This window comes from Astyanax mexicanus, chromosome 3, assembly GCF_023375975.1.
Source record: "Astyanax mexicanus isolate ESR-SI-001 chromosome 3, AstMex3_surface, whole genome shotgun sequence".
NCBI classification, from domain to species: domain Eukaryota; kingdom Metazoa; phylum Chordata; class Actinopteri; order Characiformes; family Acestrorhamphidae; genus Astyanax; species Astyanax mexicanus.
The window spans coordinates 4,883,792-4,896,645 of record NC_064410.1 but is presented as its reverse complement, the minus strand read 5'-3'; the positions used below and the strand labels follow the sequence as shown (position 1 = coordinate 4,896,645).

Genomic DNA, 12,854 nt, shown 5'->3' with positions numbered 1-12,854 from the left:
ATAGACACTGATTTAGGTTACATCATGTCATTTCCATATATGCCCATTATTTTAAATCTCTGCTCTACATGCCATTTAACATGACTTGAAACAACCAGTCTTTCCAGGTGTAATATATTTGTATCAGTTTAAGACCCGATCCTTGGTCTCGGCAGTCATAAACTGCGCTTACTCCAACAGAGCGTATTTTGTAGCTGCTGAGTCGTGACTGACCATCTTGTTTTCATTGAATACACTCCAGATTGTCTTCCATTTCTCCTGAAATCCAGAGCGTCTGTTCCATTTTGCTTTAGTAGCAACCGTTGTTCTTTTTAATAAGACTTTAACAAAAGATTTTATAACGTGGCTGTGAGTTTTAGTCACATTTGGCAATATAGTTATGAGTCAGGTACTGATATCTGCGCTCCAACTCCTGTTCTACCTTAAATATAGTAGCTATAGTCACTAATTTTATACATTTTCTTTATACACATTGTGTTTAAGGAAGAGATGGCATATCAGGCCAATAAAGACCTATAAAAATTAGCGTTCAGCTTAAAAGTTCATTGTTTCATCGCAATCCACTACTGGTTCATGACTGGTTCTTTTGGCATTAATGTGAGCAGTATATGGTTTGTGACAAATTTGTTACTTTATTTGTCACTATGGTTGTGAAGAAAGTCCATAGTGCTTGTGCTAGCGCTTGTGCAACTAACTGTTATTATATCTTAAAATAAAGTTAACAGTGTAAAGAGATGTGGTACTGTATCAGCAGAGAATGCTGGGTTGAATATTGCGGGGAAGAAAATGAATGAATCCCTTCCTGTATCAAACCTAACCTGAAATAGCACACACTGTTTGTGTGATGATGTGCTGTTTTTTTTCTCTCCTCCCTCTTCCCCTCATGTAGGGTCATGGAGTATTTGAGCATAAGCCTACTCTTAGATGCTTTTCTGAAGTGAAGTGCTTCAGCTAAAAATGGCTCACTGCAAAGCATAGGCATTTTCAAAGGGAAAAAAAAAATCAGATTGGTATTAGTCGGTACTCAAGGTTTTATCGGTTTTGTAAAATAAAAAAGTAAGTGATGGTGGTCTGTCTCTGGACATATTTAATCAAAATAAAAAAAGCATTCAAATAAAAAACAGCATCATCTGAAGTAAGTAACGAAAATAATGTTTTTACCCAAAGAGGATGTTATTAGGCCGTTTTTTTTTTTTTTCAACTGTGGACAACATCTTTATTCAACAGTGTACAATCTGAAAATCGAGAATAACTGGAAGTCTAGAGCCAATTGAACTGAATATTCTCAGTCAGGTAAAGAAGCTAAATCAGGAGCGCACAGCTTCAGTCCTGCAGTGCTGGTTCATATCTGCCCTACTTAAATTCACCAGGCAACCGTGGGTGTGTTTTGAAGTGTGACGACTCAGAAAAGTTGGTTGCTCTACTCAAAGTCCAAACCAAGGTTCATGTGTTTAGTATCACACTGGAAATTTGGATTTCAACACTGGAACTTTTTTTCACTTAAGTGTTAATAGGTGTAAGTAGCCTTCTTAAACTTCCTTTAATTGGTAAGTCCGAACCATCCAAAAAAGTCCCAAAAATCTTTTTATCTGACCAGAATTTGGTCCTTTTGGTGAGGACCAAACAAAAAAAAGTTGGAAGGTCTGGGTTAAACATGATCGATGTAAAAGCACCCTTAGAAGATGGAATTTAACATGAAGTTGATTTGGAAGGATGCATGAATGTAGGACTGCCTTGCTTAATAATCCAAACCTGTATCATCTCTCATATTGGGATCATCTTCAAAGTTGTCGTTTCCGAGTAAAAAACAAAGGGCTAGCATGTAATACAAACATATCATACAGAAAGATTCTCCAGGTTGTGATTGTGTGGGGTCTCTGAATGCCTCTGTTTTCTGTGTTCATTCTGATTTTAGAAGCTTCCTTGAAAATGACCTTTAACCCATAATCAAGTTTTTATACCCAGAATCAAGTCAGACATGGCTGTCTAGAAGATGCACTGGTAGTCAGCTGAGTTGTAAACTTTTTTTTTTTTTTTTTAGCTTGTGTAGTCTGTGTTCCACTTTGAGAAAACTGGGAGCTTTAAAAATAATTTGTCGTGAGTGGGTTTAGAGACTCACTCATCATCCTGACTCCTCCTGAGCACTGTGTTCTAGCACGGCTGGGTGAGCTGACAATCAGTTTCCTCGCTGAAGGGCAAGTGAGGGTGGTTGTCAGGGAAAGCGCAGACTCTCTCTATTCATGTTTACAAAGTGATTGTCAATTGATATTGACAGTTTTGGTTTGTAACTTTGGAGACTTTTGCTGGGAAATTCGCACTGTATTTTCCAGTGTGGAGTATTAGTTCCTACTGTTCCTTTTAGAGAGGGCACGAATCCGAAGTGCTGTATCAGTGTGTGGCTGTTGGTAGTTGAAAACGGTAGTATGGGGAACACGAGGCCAAATCAGATCAAGTTCTTGATTTGTTTTTTTATATTAGTCTATAGGTACAATGTTTTAAAAAATAAATTAGTTATTGTTTTTATTATTTTATTTTATATTATTTTAGTTAATAAGTTAATGTGACAGTGATATTGGTTTCTGTTTAGTCATTTAATATATATATATATATATATATATATATATATATATATATATATATATATATATATATATATATATATATATATATATATAGATCATGTTAGAACAGATAAATATAAATAATATAAAATAGTAACAAATATTTCTTATTTTGAAGCAGTACCATATAAGGCGCAGTTAAAATCCTTTTATTTTCCTGAAAATAGTCAGTGTGCCTAATAATCTAGTGCAATTTGTGTGAATTTTACCAGTCAGGTTGTAAGGAGCAGTAAAGCCAGAAGCTTCTGTTTAGTTCTCCAGTACTGTGTTATTGGCCTGTAGCCTGATACTAACTGTGGCTAGAGCTAACGGTCAGCTGCTAATGCTAATGCTGCTGCACCCAAAGCTAAAAATCTAAGCTTACTTAAAATAAACATAAACGAGAAAAAATTGTGTAGATTAATATCCAGTGTTTTTTTTTTTTTTTTTTAAGAATTACAGTTTTGTTTTTTGTTTTCTTTAACTTTGCTTAGCTTCACTGAACTTAGAAGAAAAACATGGCGACGCCACTGTTCCTTACTAGTGTCTCCTAATGCACCTTATAATCCAGTGCACCTTTTTTGGTGTGAAAAATGCTGTAGTTATCGTCAGAGATAACTACGCATGTGTTAAATTCCATTATCTTCTCTTCTGCTTTAACATTTATAATTAAGTGCTAAATTACCAGGTGATTGATGATAAATATAAATATTACAAACCATTAGGAGAAATTTGGAGATGTTTTAAAGGACGCTGTGAGGTAAAATCACTGCTATTTATATGAGTGTCGTTTGTATTCATTCTTGTATGTACAGAGTCCGTACGGTCATGAAAAACCTGGAAAAGTTATGGTCTACAGTAACAAATACGTAAGCTCAAGAGTTAATTCAGTATTTTAGGCCTACACAATGAAAATTGTGTATTCATGAAAATTTGCCTTGAAGACATGGAAATGTCATGAAAAAAAATCATGGAAATGTATTGGTTAACGCATGTATGAACCCTGTATATATCACAATACATCGTTGCTGTTTGTTTGTGAACTTTCCTATTACACACATGAACACACTCTTGTAGTATATGTAGGCACCGTCTGAAGCCGTTCATATTGTAAGGTTAAAGTTTGATTCCGCTTACTCCTCTGGTTTCTACGCGTTTTTTTTCCTGGATGGCAGAGAGGGCCTCAAGGGTATGTCTCAGCTTGAGTACTTACCGGTAGCAGACAGAGCGGCATTTTTTTCCTCAGTAGTCATGCTGCAGGACGCTCAGTTCCTCTTTTCTCTGCTCTGTGCCTGAGCACTTCTGGGTGTGGAATACATAGTCATGTGGTCCGCCCACCAGTTCTCATCACAAGGTGAGTCATCAAGAATGTGGTTAGTCAAAGCCCAACAACTGATTGTATGTGTCCACGAGTTAAGCGGGGGATTTTGTGTATTTTGGACGGCGTCACGTTAATTAAAAGAAGAGCTTTAAGACTTAGTGGGTGGTTTAACTGACCCCTCAACACCAGAGCCTCTTCATTTGGTTGTATGTCTCCTTCATTTGGAGTGTTTTTAGTTATGGACTTGTGGGGCAATGTGTAGCCTCAGGCAGAAGGTTCTTAGCCGTCTTTGTGTGTGAGCCTGCATGCTGTGTCTTGTGACGTAAGTGCAGAAGCAGGTGGGGAGGAAAGCTGCAGAACTCTTGGTCCTCCTCTGACCCGGTGGCTCAAGGCACTCCTTGAAAACTCTCATAAAACTCCCCTTTTCTGGAGGCTCCAGAGACTCAGACTTCACATGGTAGCGAACACTTAAAAATACTTTCAGGCTGTAATTCATGGTAAAATTTTATTTATTTATACATTTTTTTCCCTCCAAAACTTCTCTCTGGTTAGTGAATTGAAAACCATGTGTTATCTCGGTTGGAGCAGTTTTTTGAAAACCTGGCCAAGCAGAAAGCATTACTTAAGAACTTCCATGCTATCTCACTCATGGCAGCCCTCAGCTCTTAAACGTCCAATTTAATGCACTCCGAGTATGGCATTTGGAAAAACTGCCACGCAAACACCACTCAGTCAAATATTTTAGCTGGCTGTGCTTCGGCCTGGGCCAATTTCATCTGATAAACTCATGTCTGCTATTGAGGTGCATTTTAATGCCGTATATATCAGTGGATTTATGACCCGCTCAGCAGTCTTACATTCTGGCCTTGCGTTTTTTAAATATGCACAACTGTTCTTCTGTTTTGGTTTCTTTGAACAGTTATCTGAGTACAAGATTAACTGATCTTCTACAGATAAAGTGGAAGATTTAATGAAATAAAACAAATAATTTAATTAATCCGTGTAAATGAATTAATAACATACTCCTACATGATGCGTCAAGAGATTTGCACTTTTGTAACCTCTGCCGAGGCATCACCCTGGCATAGAAAAAAATATTGTCAATTGTTAATATTTGCCCACCATGTCCAATGGAAAGTGTTTTTAACCACTCCGAAGTGGAAGCTAAAGATTTTTAACCATGGTCCTCTTATTTCACTGCGCTAGACAGTGTTTGATGGATGACTTTTGCCATGTCCAATAGAAGAAAAAGAACACTGATCTGTGGGATTTGAGTGTCGGGTCTCCTACTTTAAACACTGATGTGATTTCTGCCAGAATTGCTTGGCAGTCCACACGGACAATTCTAGACAGATGCCGCCGGTCCCGATCATTACCACCTACTGCACAGTCCACTCTGTGGTGTGAGCAATGTCATCTTAACATAAACTGCCTCTCAGTTTTAAGCTAAATAGTTTCAGCATATCTCTGTTATGATCCAATAGCAGGTGTACAATGTGCTTTGAAAATACTTAAATAATGGCTTGAGACTTGTCTGATTTGATGTCTACAGGCAGCTTAAAAGCAGTGGGGATAAGTAGTTGGGTAGAAGTTACTTTTTACTAGTTCTCTTTATTGGTAGGTCCGGATGAGTCCGTCGAATATGCGTTAGTATGTTAAAGCAGCACTGGATATGGTGTCCTTGTTTTTTTGTTTTTTTTTAAAGAAGTAAAATTACAGCTTGAAACTCACTGCAGCGCTGCATTGAGGTGTAATAGGAGGAATAGCGATACTCTTGTGTCTCTGCCGGACTCTGTTTCCGAGGTGGCCATGACCAACGCTCTCGAAGAACTGCGACCTGCTTTCCAATCTTTAGTTCTAACAGTTCTACAAGGACTTCTGGTTCATTCTTTACAAACTAACATACAGCCACTCTGGCAGAAGCTGGAAAGAGACCGAATATGTCTGTGAAAGCCAGAAAATGAGAGAGAAACTAATCCACCTGAAACATTTATTACACTCTACAACTGTAGGGGGAGCCCCAAGCACAAAATCTCAATCCTGCCTAGTGGAGCTTTAGGCCCAAATTATAAACAAAACTATACTGTAGCCTACGCGTATACAGCGAGAATGCGCTATTCTTTTTATACACAGTCATCGTCCAGTCCACCACTCTCTTTCCAGCCCAGTTTACAAAGGGAGCCCAAAGTATTCCCACACAATTGATTTAAAAGCAGCAGGCGGGTCCTCTAGCTCCTGTGTGTCTTTTCCACTTTCCGGTGCACTGTTTCCATTTGCCATACTCTCAGCTCGTGTGCTCAGAGATAAACTTCTCATGGCAGGCTGTGGGCTAAGTCAGTAGAGAGTTGCTAATAGCAACAGAACAACAGCTACACTTTCCGGGTGCAACAATCCTGTGAACTTCAGTTACACATTATTTTCATTGGTTCTCCTACAGACTGCTGTGTACTGTGTATTCTGCGTGCGTTTGAGTGAACCGAACTGTGACACCCGTACTGTGGAGGTTCGTAAAGAATCCATGTACTCTTGTATTCTTACACCCGTAACTTACTTAAATAGTTTGGTTGGACACATTGGAACATTGGACACCCAATGTTAGAAAGTATCATGTCTGGGTGTGAAAGTGCTATATAGGTGCCCATGCCTGATGCACATTTACTCATTGCCCTACAATGTTGTCACATTTTATTTGTGCTTTCTGAACTATTCAGTATTAAGTAGATTGACATGTTGTACAGAGTCATTACATTTAAAAACAAGATAGAATGTATGATATTTAGCAGCAAGTTGTGCTATCTAATTTAAGACCATGGTTTCCAACTTCTTCCAACTATAGCCCAGAGGTTTGCAAATAAATTAAGTAAGATCTTTAATTTATACAGCTGCTAATTTATCTGTCTGATTTTAGCGAAATGTTACAGGTTGTATTACAGCAGATGTTTTAGGTGAGTTGATGAACTATTATGTTGAGGTTTAATTGCTTATTCATCCAGCCTTTATTGACTAAATAAGAAAAGTTTTTTTTTATTATTGTATGTGTATACAATTTGTTACATAGATTTGTTAAATATTATTGTGTAGTGTTTTTTTATTTTGGCTTATCTTTTTAAATTCCAGTCTATATCCGATGATTTGGCTGTCAGTTAAATTAATATTCTGCAATGATGCTTGTTTAATGCAGAGTGGTGCACATTTTTGTATGGTGTTGTGAACATGGCTGTGTTCAAATTACAATCCTCGATCAATTCCGATTTAAACAGTTTACGTTTGTAGTGTGAACAAATTTTGTTTCTAAAATAGTACACACTGAGAAGTATCTGCACATGGTGTATATATAAGGAGACTGGTAACTATGAATGACCTTGTTTAACATGGCATTTGTTTATAAACAAATGTGAGTTCCTAAACAAAAAAGATTATATGACCATTTTTTTATATTCATATGGCATGCCCATGAATCAGATTTGCGTATGATTTGAAAAGATGACTTCAGCCTGGAAGTGTGCATGTAGCTAAAGGTTTGTTTGTTTTTTTGTTCTAATGTATAGGAAGTACACATTAAGAAGTGAACATCTCTGTTGGTTCATTCATTAGAAAGTATAAATGAAGGCGTAAAGAACTGCCATATTTTGACAAAAAGTAAAAATTAGCAAAATGGAGAGAATATTTTTTCTCGACAGTGATGACCTGCTTCTGTGGCAGTATGACCTCCTTTTTAGCACCATTTTCTCAAAATAATTCCAAACTCAAGACTTAGACCCATTTCTGTAAAAAAAAAAAAAAAAAAAAAAAAAAATATATATATATATATATATATATATATATATATATATATATATATATATATATATATATATATATATATATATATATGCTTTACTTCTGTAGGCTGTGTAAAAAACACTTATACATTTGCATGTTTTGACAGTCCTGTATATATAAAAAATATGAATGCTTTAGAACTGGATCACACTGTGTTGCTGAATTCGTTTCCACTGTTTTTCTTTCAAACATGCCTAATTTGGCACCAGTCCTAAACCCTTGTATCTTGTTTAATTCCCTGGTTTCACATACTGCCTCAAGATTCTGTTGAGCATATGTGAAAGCTTGCATCAAAACATGCTCAAAAATCTGGCCAGAAAAGCAGTCCAATCTGGGAGTTTATTTGATGCCAGTTTTACACACTCCTGACTTATTTGCTAACAGTAGCCGGGGTAGTTTGTGTTAATCTGGGTTTGTTTGTACTTGTTCATCTGTGTGTACAAGATTACTTGTGAGAGGAAAGTGTCTTAGGGCATGTTTACAAGGCTGAAGCAACATGTGTACTTTGTATTTTTACTTTGTATTTTTATTAGGGCTGCACATTTGAGTATTTTAGCATTATGTGCAATGTTTAAATGTGCTGTAGTCACATTGCAGGACATGCAAATTAAACCATACATGTCGTGTTACAACTTGCTTGATACGAAAGGAAAATTCCTATTTATCTTATTTTGTCATGACTTCTCAGTGACTGAGGCCCAATCCTATTCCACCCCTTTGCCCTACCCCTGACTCCTACCCCTTCTTTTAGAGGGGGTGAAATCCTTCCTCTAAGAATTGGGACAACCCTTCAAGAACCCGATACGTCATCAGTAGTGCTGAAGTTTAGTAACTTAACTGCTGTTGGTTAACTAGGGTGTATTTTATTGTATGTCTTTAGAAAGGTGGGAGATGGTGCAGAAATTAATTATTATTGTCCATTCCTTAATTTCTCTGTGATGTGGAGCTGAAATTAGCTTTGATTTTATTTTTTATTTTATTTTTCCGTTCCACCTTAAATGCTGCAGCCCCTGCTTTTTGTTGCATCATTGAAGGTGGAATGGGAAATTAGCTAATTTGCTGGCTGAGACAAACTACTAGCGAACTTTTTTTTATGCTTTTTGTGAAGAATTCGGCCATAAAACATTTAAACTACACATTAAACTATGATAATATAGTGCTAATCATCACCTTTAACAAGGAAAATACTTAAATTTGTGGGTTCTTTGGTTGCTTGTTTCGCCATTTTACCAGTGATTTCAGTGAAACTTGGTTTGAAAAGTGCATCTTAAAAATCTGCATATGAAGGGCTAACAAGCCCTATCCCTATTCCTAACCTACCCCTTCAGCCTAACAAGAATCGGGACACCCCTACCCCTACCCATACCCCTTGGCGTCCATACTTGTCTACTTTACACATTATTAACATCATGAAAGTATAGATTATTTTATGGACTAATCTGCTAAATTCTTGAATTTAAATTTATGTATGTAATAGAACAACAGAATACTTACTTACGTAATTTTTTCCAACATTTGTGAACGCCCTGTTTTATATTAAAGAACAGAAAAGGCGAAAGGCCCTGTAAGGTGACAAGATTCCATTAGTAAGAGAAGATTATCTTCATTTTTTTTACCTGTTTCTGTACAAGTTATACCCATAACTATGCCTCTTCAGTGAGGTGACCTCATCCAACTCTGATGATGAGATTTCTCTTGTGGGCAGCTGCCGCTACTTCCCACAACCTCTCATCATCCCAGACAGAGCCAGAGGTAGATCCCAGTCACTGATGTGTCATCAGATAAAGGAAACCCTTTAAAAGCAAGATTCAGGGAATCAGTCAGAAGCATCACACTGGAATATGTTTACATTTTGAGTTTTTGTGTGTATTTAGGAGGCTCTGTCCCTTGTAGACACAATTCTCTAACAAATGTAGGTAGGGTTTATAATTAAAGAACTTGAAGGGCAGTGTGGCTAAAACATGCGTAACAGTACAGTCATGTAAATAAATATTCTAGCATGTGTTTATCTGCCACAAGGGCACTGCGTTGGCCTGAACCTGGCAAGGCTGATGCATATCATGATTTAAATTATTTTTTAATAGTAAAATTAACAAGTATACAAACAAACCATAGTATACAAAAAGTCTGAGAAAAAAGTAAAGTTTTTATCCAGTCAAAACAGTGGTATCTGAAGACTTAAGAATGCAATACTGTTATGTCATTTTGCTTTTAAACAGGTTTTTGAGAACCAGTACCATATTGGGGGGGAAATATTCATATATTGCAGTACCAAGTGTATCAAGTGTACCAATTTTCTTACACCAATACATGAGCAAATGTGCTTTCAGACTAAACTTGTTTAGCCTGGACTTTAGGACTTTTCAGTTTTGTCCAAGCTAAAATAGCAGGTGTAAAAGGTGTGAAAAAACGTTTGTTACGTTTGATGGTCAGACTGTCGGGCCAGTTACAGAAAGTTTTGCTGAAATCTGAGCAGTATGGGCATAACGGATTGCACTGGAGATTTCTTGTATCTACTGTAACTGTAGATTATCACTTATTTTTTCTCACAGCTGGAAAGGCATTCTGACATCTGACAAACAACCTTCCAACACATTTCACAATTTTACTCTTTATATGTTTATATATCTTTAATTCTTTAATTGATGCCAGCATGAAGTTGCTTTGATACAGCGGATTTGACAAAAGGTTACTGCTTGAATTGGGGGAAGAGGATGGATTGGTAATGGTTGTAGTATGCTTGATATGTGAAGTATGCTTAAGAGAGCAATTAGCCAGATGATGATGACTATAACCATGAAAACGAATGTGATTGTTTTTGATGTTGAAATTTCATCTCGTTTCATCTCTCAACAGAGATCCTGGCGAGGAGTGCAATGGAATTGGAGGTGCTCTCTCTGTGGAGCCGGCACCTGGCTCGAAACTGAACGATTGGTGTCCCGCGGCGTCTACTCCCGCCCCTGCCCCTGCGCCTGCGCTCCACCCTGCAAGCATGGGGGACGGCCTGGATGCTGCGCAGATGTCTGGGAGCAGCAGCAGTCAGGGGCAGCCCTCGTCCCAGCCCCCTGGTTCTCTGAACCCTCCACCCCCGGAGATCGCCAACCCCTCCCGGCCAAAGCGCCAGACCAACCAGCTGCAGTACCTGCTGAAGGTGGTGTTGAAGACCTTGTGGAAGCACCAGTTCTCATGGCCTTTCCAGGCTCCTGTAGATGCCATCAAGCTCAACTTGCCTGTAAGTGTTCTGAACTTTATTTGAACCCTTTTCCATGCCTGAGGGTAGCTGATTTTTTCTGCCTTGTAGCCAAAGCTATGAAGGATGTTCATTTTTGTTTTGCAATACAAAATAGAATGTGCAAAATGAGTTTCAGGTAGCCGAGGTATGGTGGTTTGTGGTTGAAGTAAAATTACATAAGAGTGTGACTTTACTTGCCAAGAGTTGCCTACCTGCGTTGGTGTGTTGGCACTGCTTAATTTGGTGATTTATTATATTATGTTTTGATTTTATTTTTACTGAATGTACTGAATCTATTTCCTCTAGGACTATTACAAGATTATTAAGAACCCTATGGACATGGGAACAATCAAGAAACGGCTAGAGAACAGTTACTACCTGAATGCCCAAGAATGTATTCAAGACTTCAACACCATGTTTACCAACTGCTACATTTACAATAAGGTACTGGTGTGTCTGCCCTCTTCCATAAATAGGTTCCTTGGAAGCTGTCCTTGAATTCCACTTTTACAGTAGAGGCTTACTGATACAAGCTATCTCCACTGAATGTGTAGGGTTGTTAATGGTGTGCGTTGCCCCCTGCAGGCTGGGGATGACATAGTCTTAATGGCTGAGGCACTGGAGAAACTGTTCCTACAGAAGATTTCAGAAATGCCTCAGGAGGAGACTGAGATAACAGTCATGACTCCCAAGGGTCGCGGCCGGGGCAGAAGAAACGATGCAGGTATAAAACCAGTCAGTGTGGTTGTGGAGTATGACTATTTTCCACATGCATCTATTTATTTATTAATTTATTCAGTTAAATTGTTGTTTAACAATAAATTACACAATGTGCCTCGTGTAATGACACTCTTTTTCTCACTCTCTCACAAGGACTGAACTTGAAACCTGGCCCTGTCTTGGATTCTCCGTCCACGACTCCTCAAACACGTGGCCTTTCTAGTCTTGGACAAGGGCCACAGACTAGAGCACCAGTCCAGGGGCCCCCTTCTCTGCCCCCACAATCAGCCGTGCCTGCTGTGCCCCCTCGAGTGCCCCCTACTATTCCTTCCCACGCGCCACCCCTCGGAGCCCCCTTTTCGCTGCCACCTTCTGACTGCAATCCTCAAGCCCCCGTCTTGACGCCTCTACCCCAAGTCCAGACTGCGCTGCCACCCATGCCCATTCAGCAGAACACGGCTCCAGTTCTTCCCAATGTATTGTCTAAAGTAAGTCCTGAAAATGAATTTAAGCTGCTGGTGCTAACATTGCTTTTGTTTTTTCTTTCATATCTGAAACTAAGTTAGGGTTTTAAGATATAAATTGCCCTATGGCATACTTGTCAACATTGGGTTTTGAAAATAAAGTTTAAGTAAAATTTTCCACTGCCCTCAGTTCTGCCAGGGTATCTATACCCCTAAGATGTAGACAAGGGAACACTCACTAGTAAATTATTTGCATGTAAATATCAGTGTAACAAAGACTGGGTGAGCTAGTTCCTACATTAAGTGACAGTACAGTACAGTAAGGTGGTCAGGTCATTAGATCCTGGTTAATATTAAAATGCTGTGAACATCCCTTGCATTATTTAAATGTAAAAACACAAAAAAATTGGCATTAACATTAATTTTAGTTTGTGTTTCTTGAATTCCTATTGTTTGCACATTCATTATGCCTGGCAGATGAGGGGATTGGAGGATATGCATCTTTATTCTTCAAAAATCTTACCACAGTCCGGTTTAAATTTGTTTAATATTTGTTGTATTTAAAATGGCAAAGCGGGATGTAAATATATGCAGCTGAGTAAATATTCTATACTTTTGTAATAGTAAATTTCCAAAGTAACTGTTTGTTTAGTGGCTTAGATTGTTTAGCATAAACACTGAAAATACAGATTATG

The 12,854-nt window shown here is 38.2% G+C and overlaps 1 protein-coding gene across 5 annotated transcripts in view; it reads left to right on the top strand.

Annotated features, from left to right (window-relative positions):
* The window catches only part of brd4 (bromodomain containing 4), a 41,365-nt gene that overhangs the window by 16,530 nt on the left and 11,981 nt on the right, over positions 1-12,854 (top strand). For all 5 annotated transcript variants that reach the window (XM_007229062.3, XM_007229061.3, XM_007229059.4 and 2 more), the window contains 4 exons: positions 10,600-10,975; positions 11,282-11,419; positions 11,561-11,699; positions 11,849-12,183. In XM_007229062.3, coding sequence (XP_007229124.3) covers positions 10,736-10,975; positions 11,282-11,419; positions 11,561-11,699; positions 11,849-12,183 — 852 coding nt within the window. In that variant the 5' untranslated portion in view covers positions 10,600-10,735. The remainder of the gene's footprint in view (positions 1-10,599; positions 10,976-11,281; positions 11,420-11,560; positions 11,700-11,848; positions 12,184-12,854) is intronic.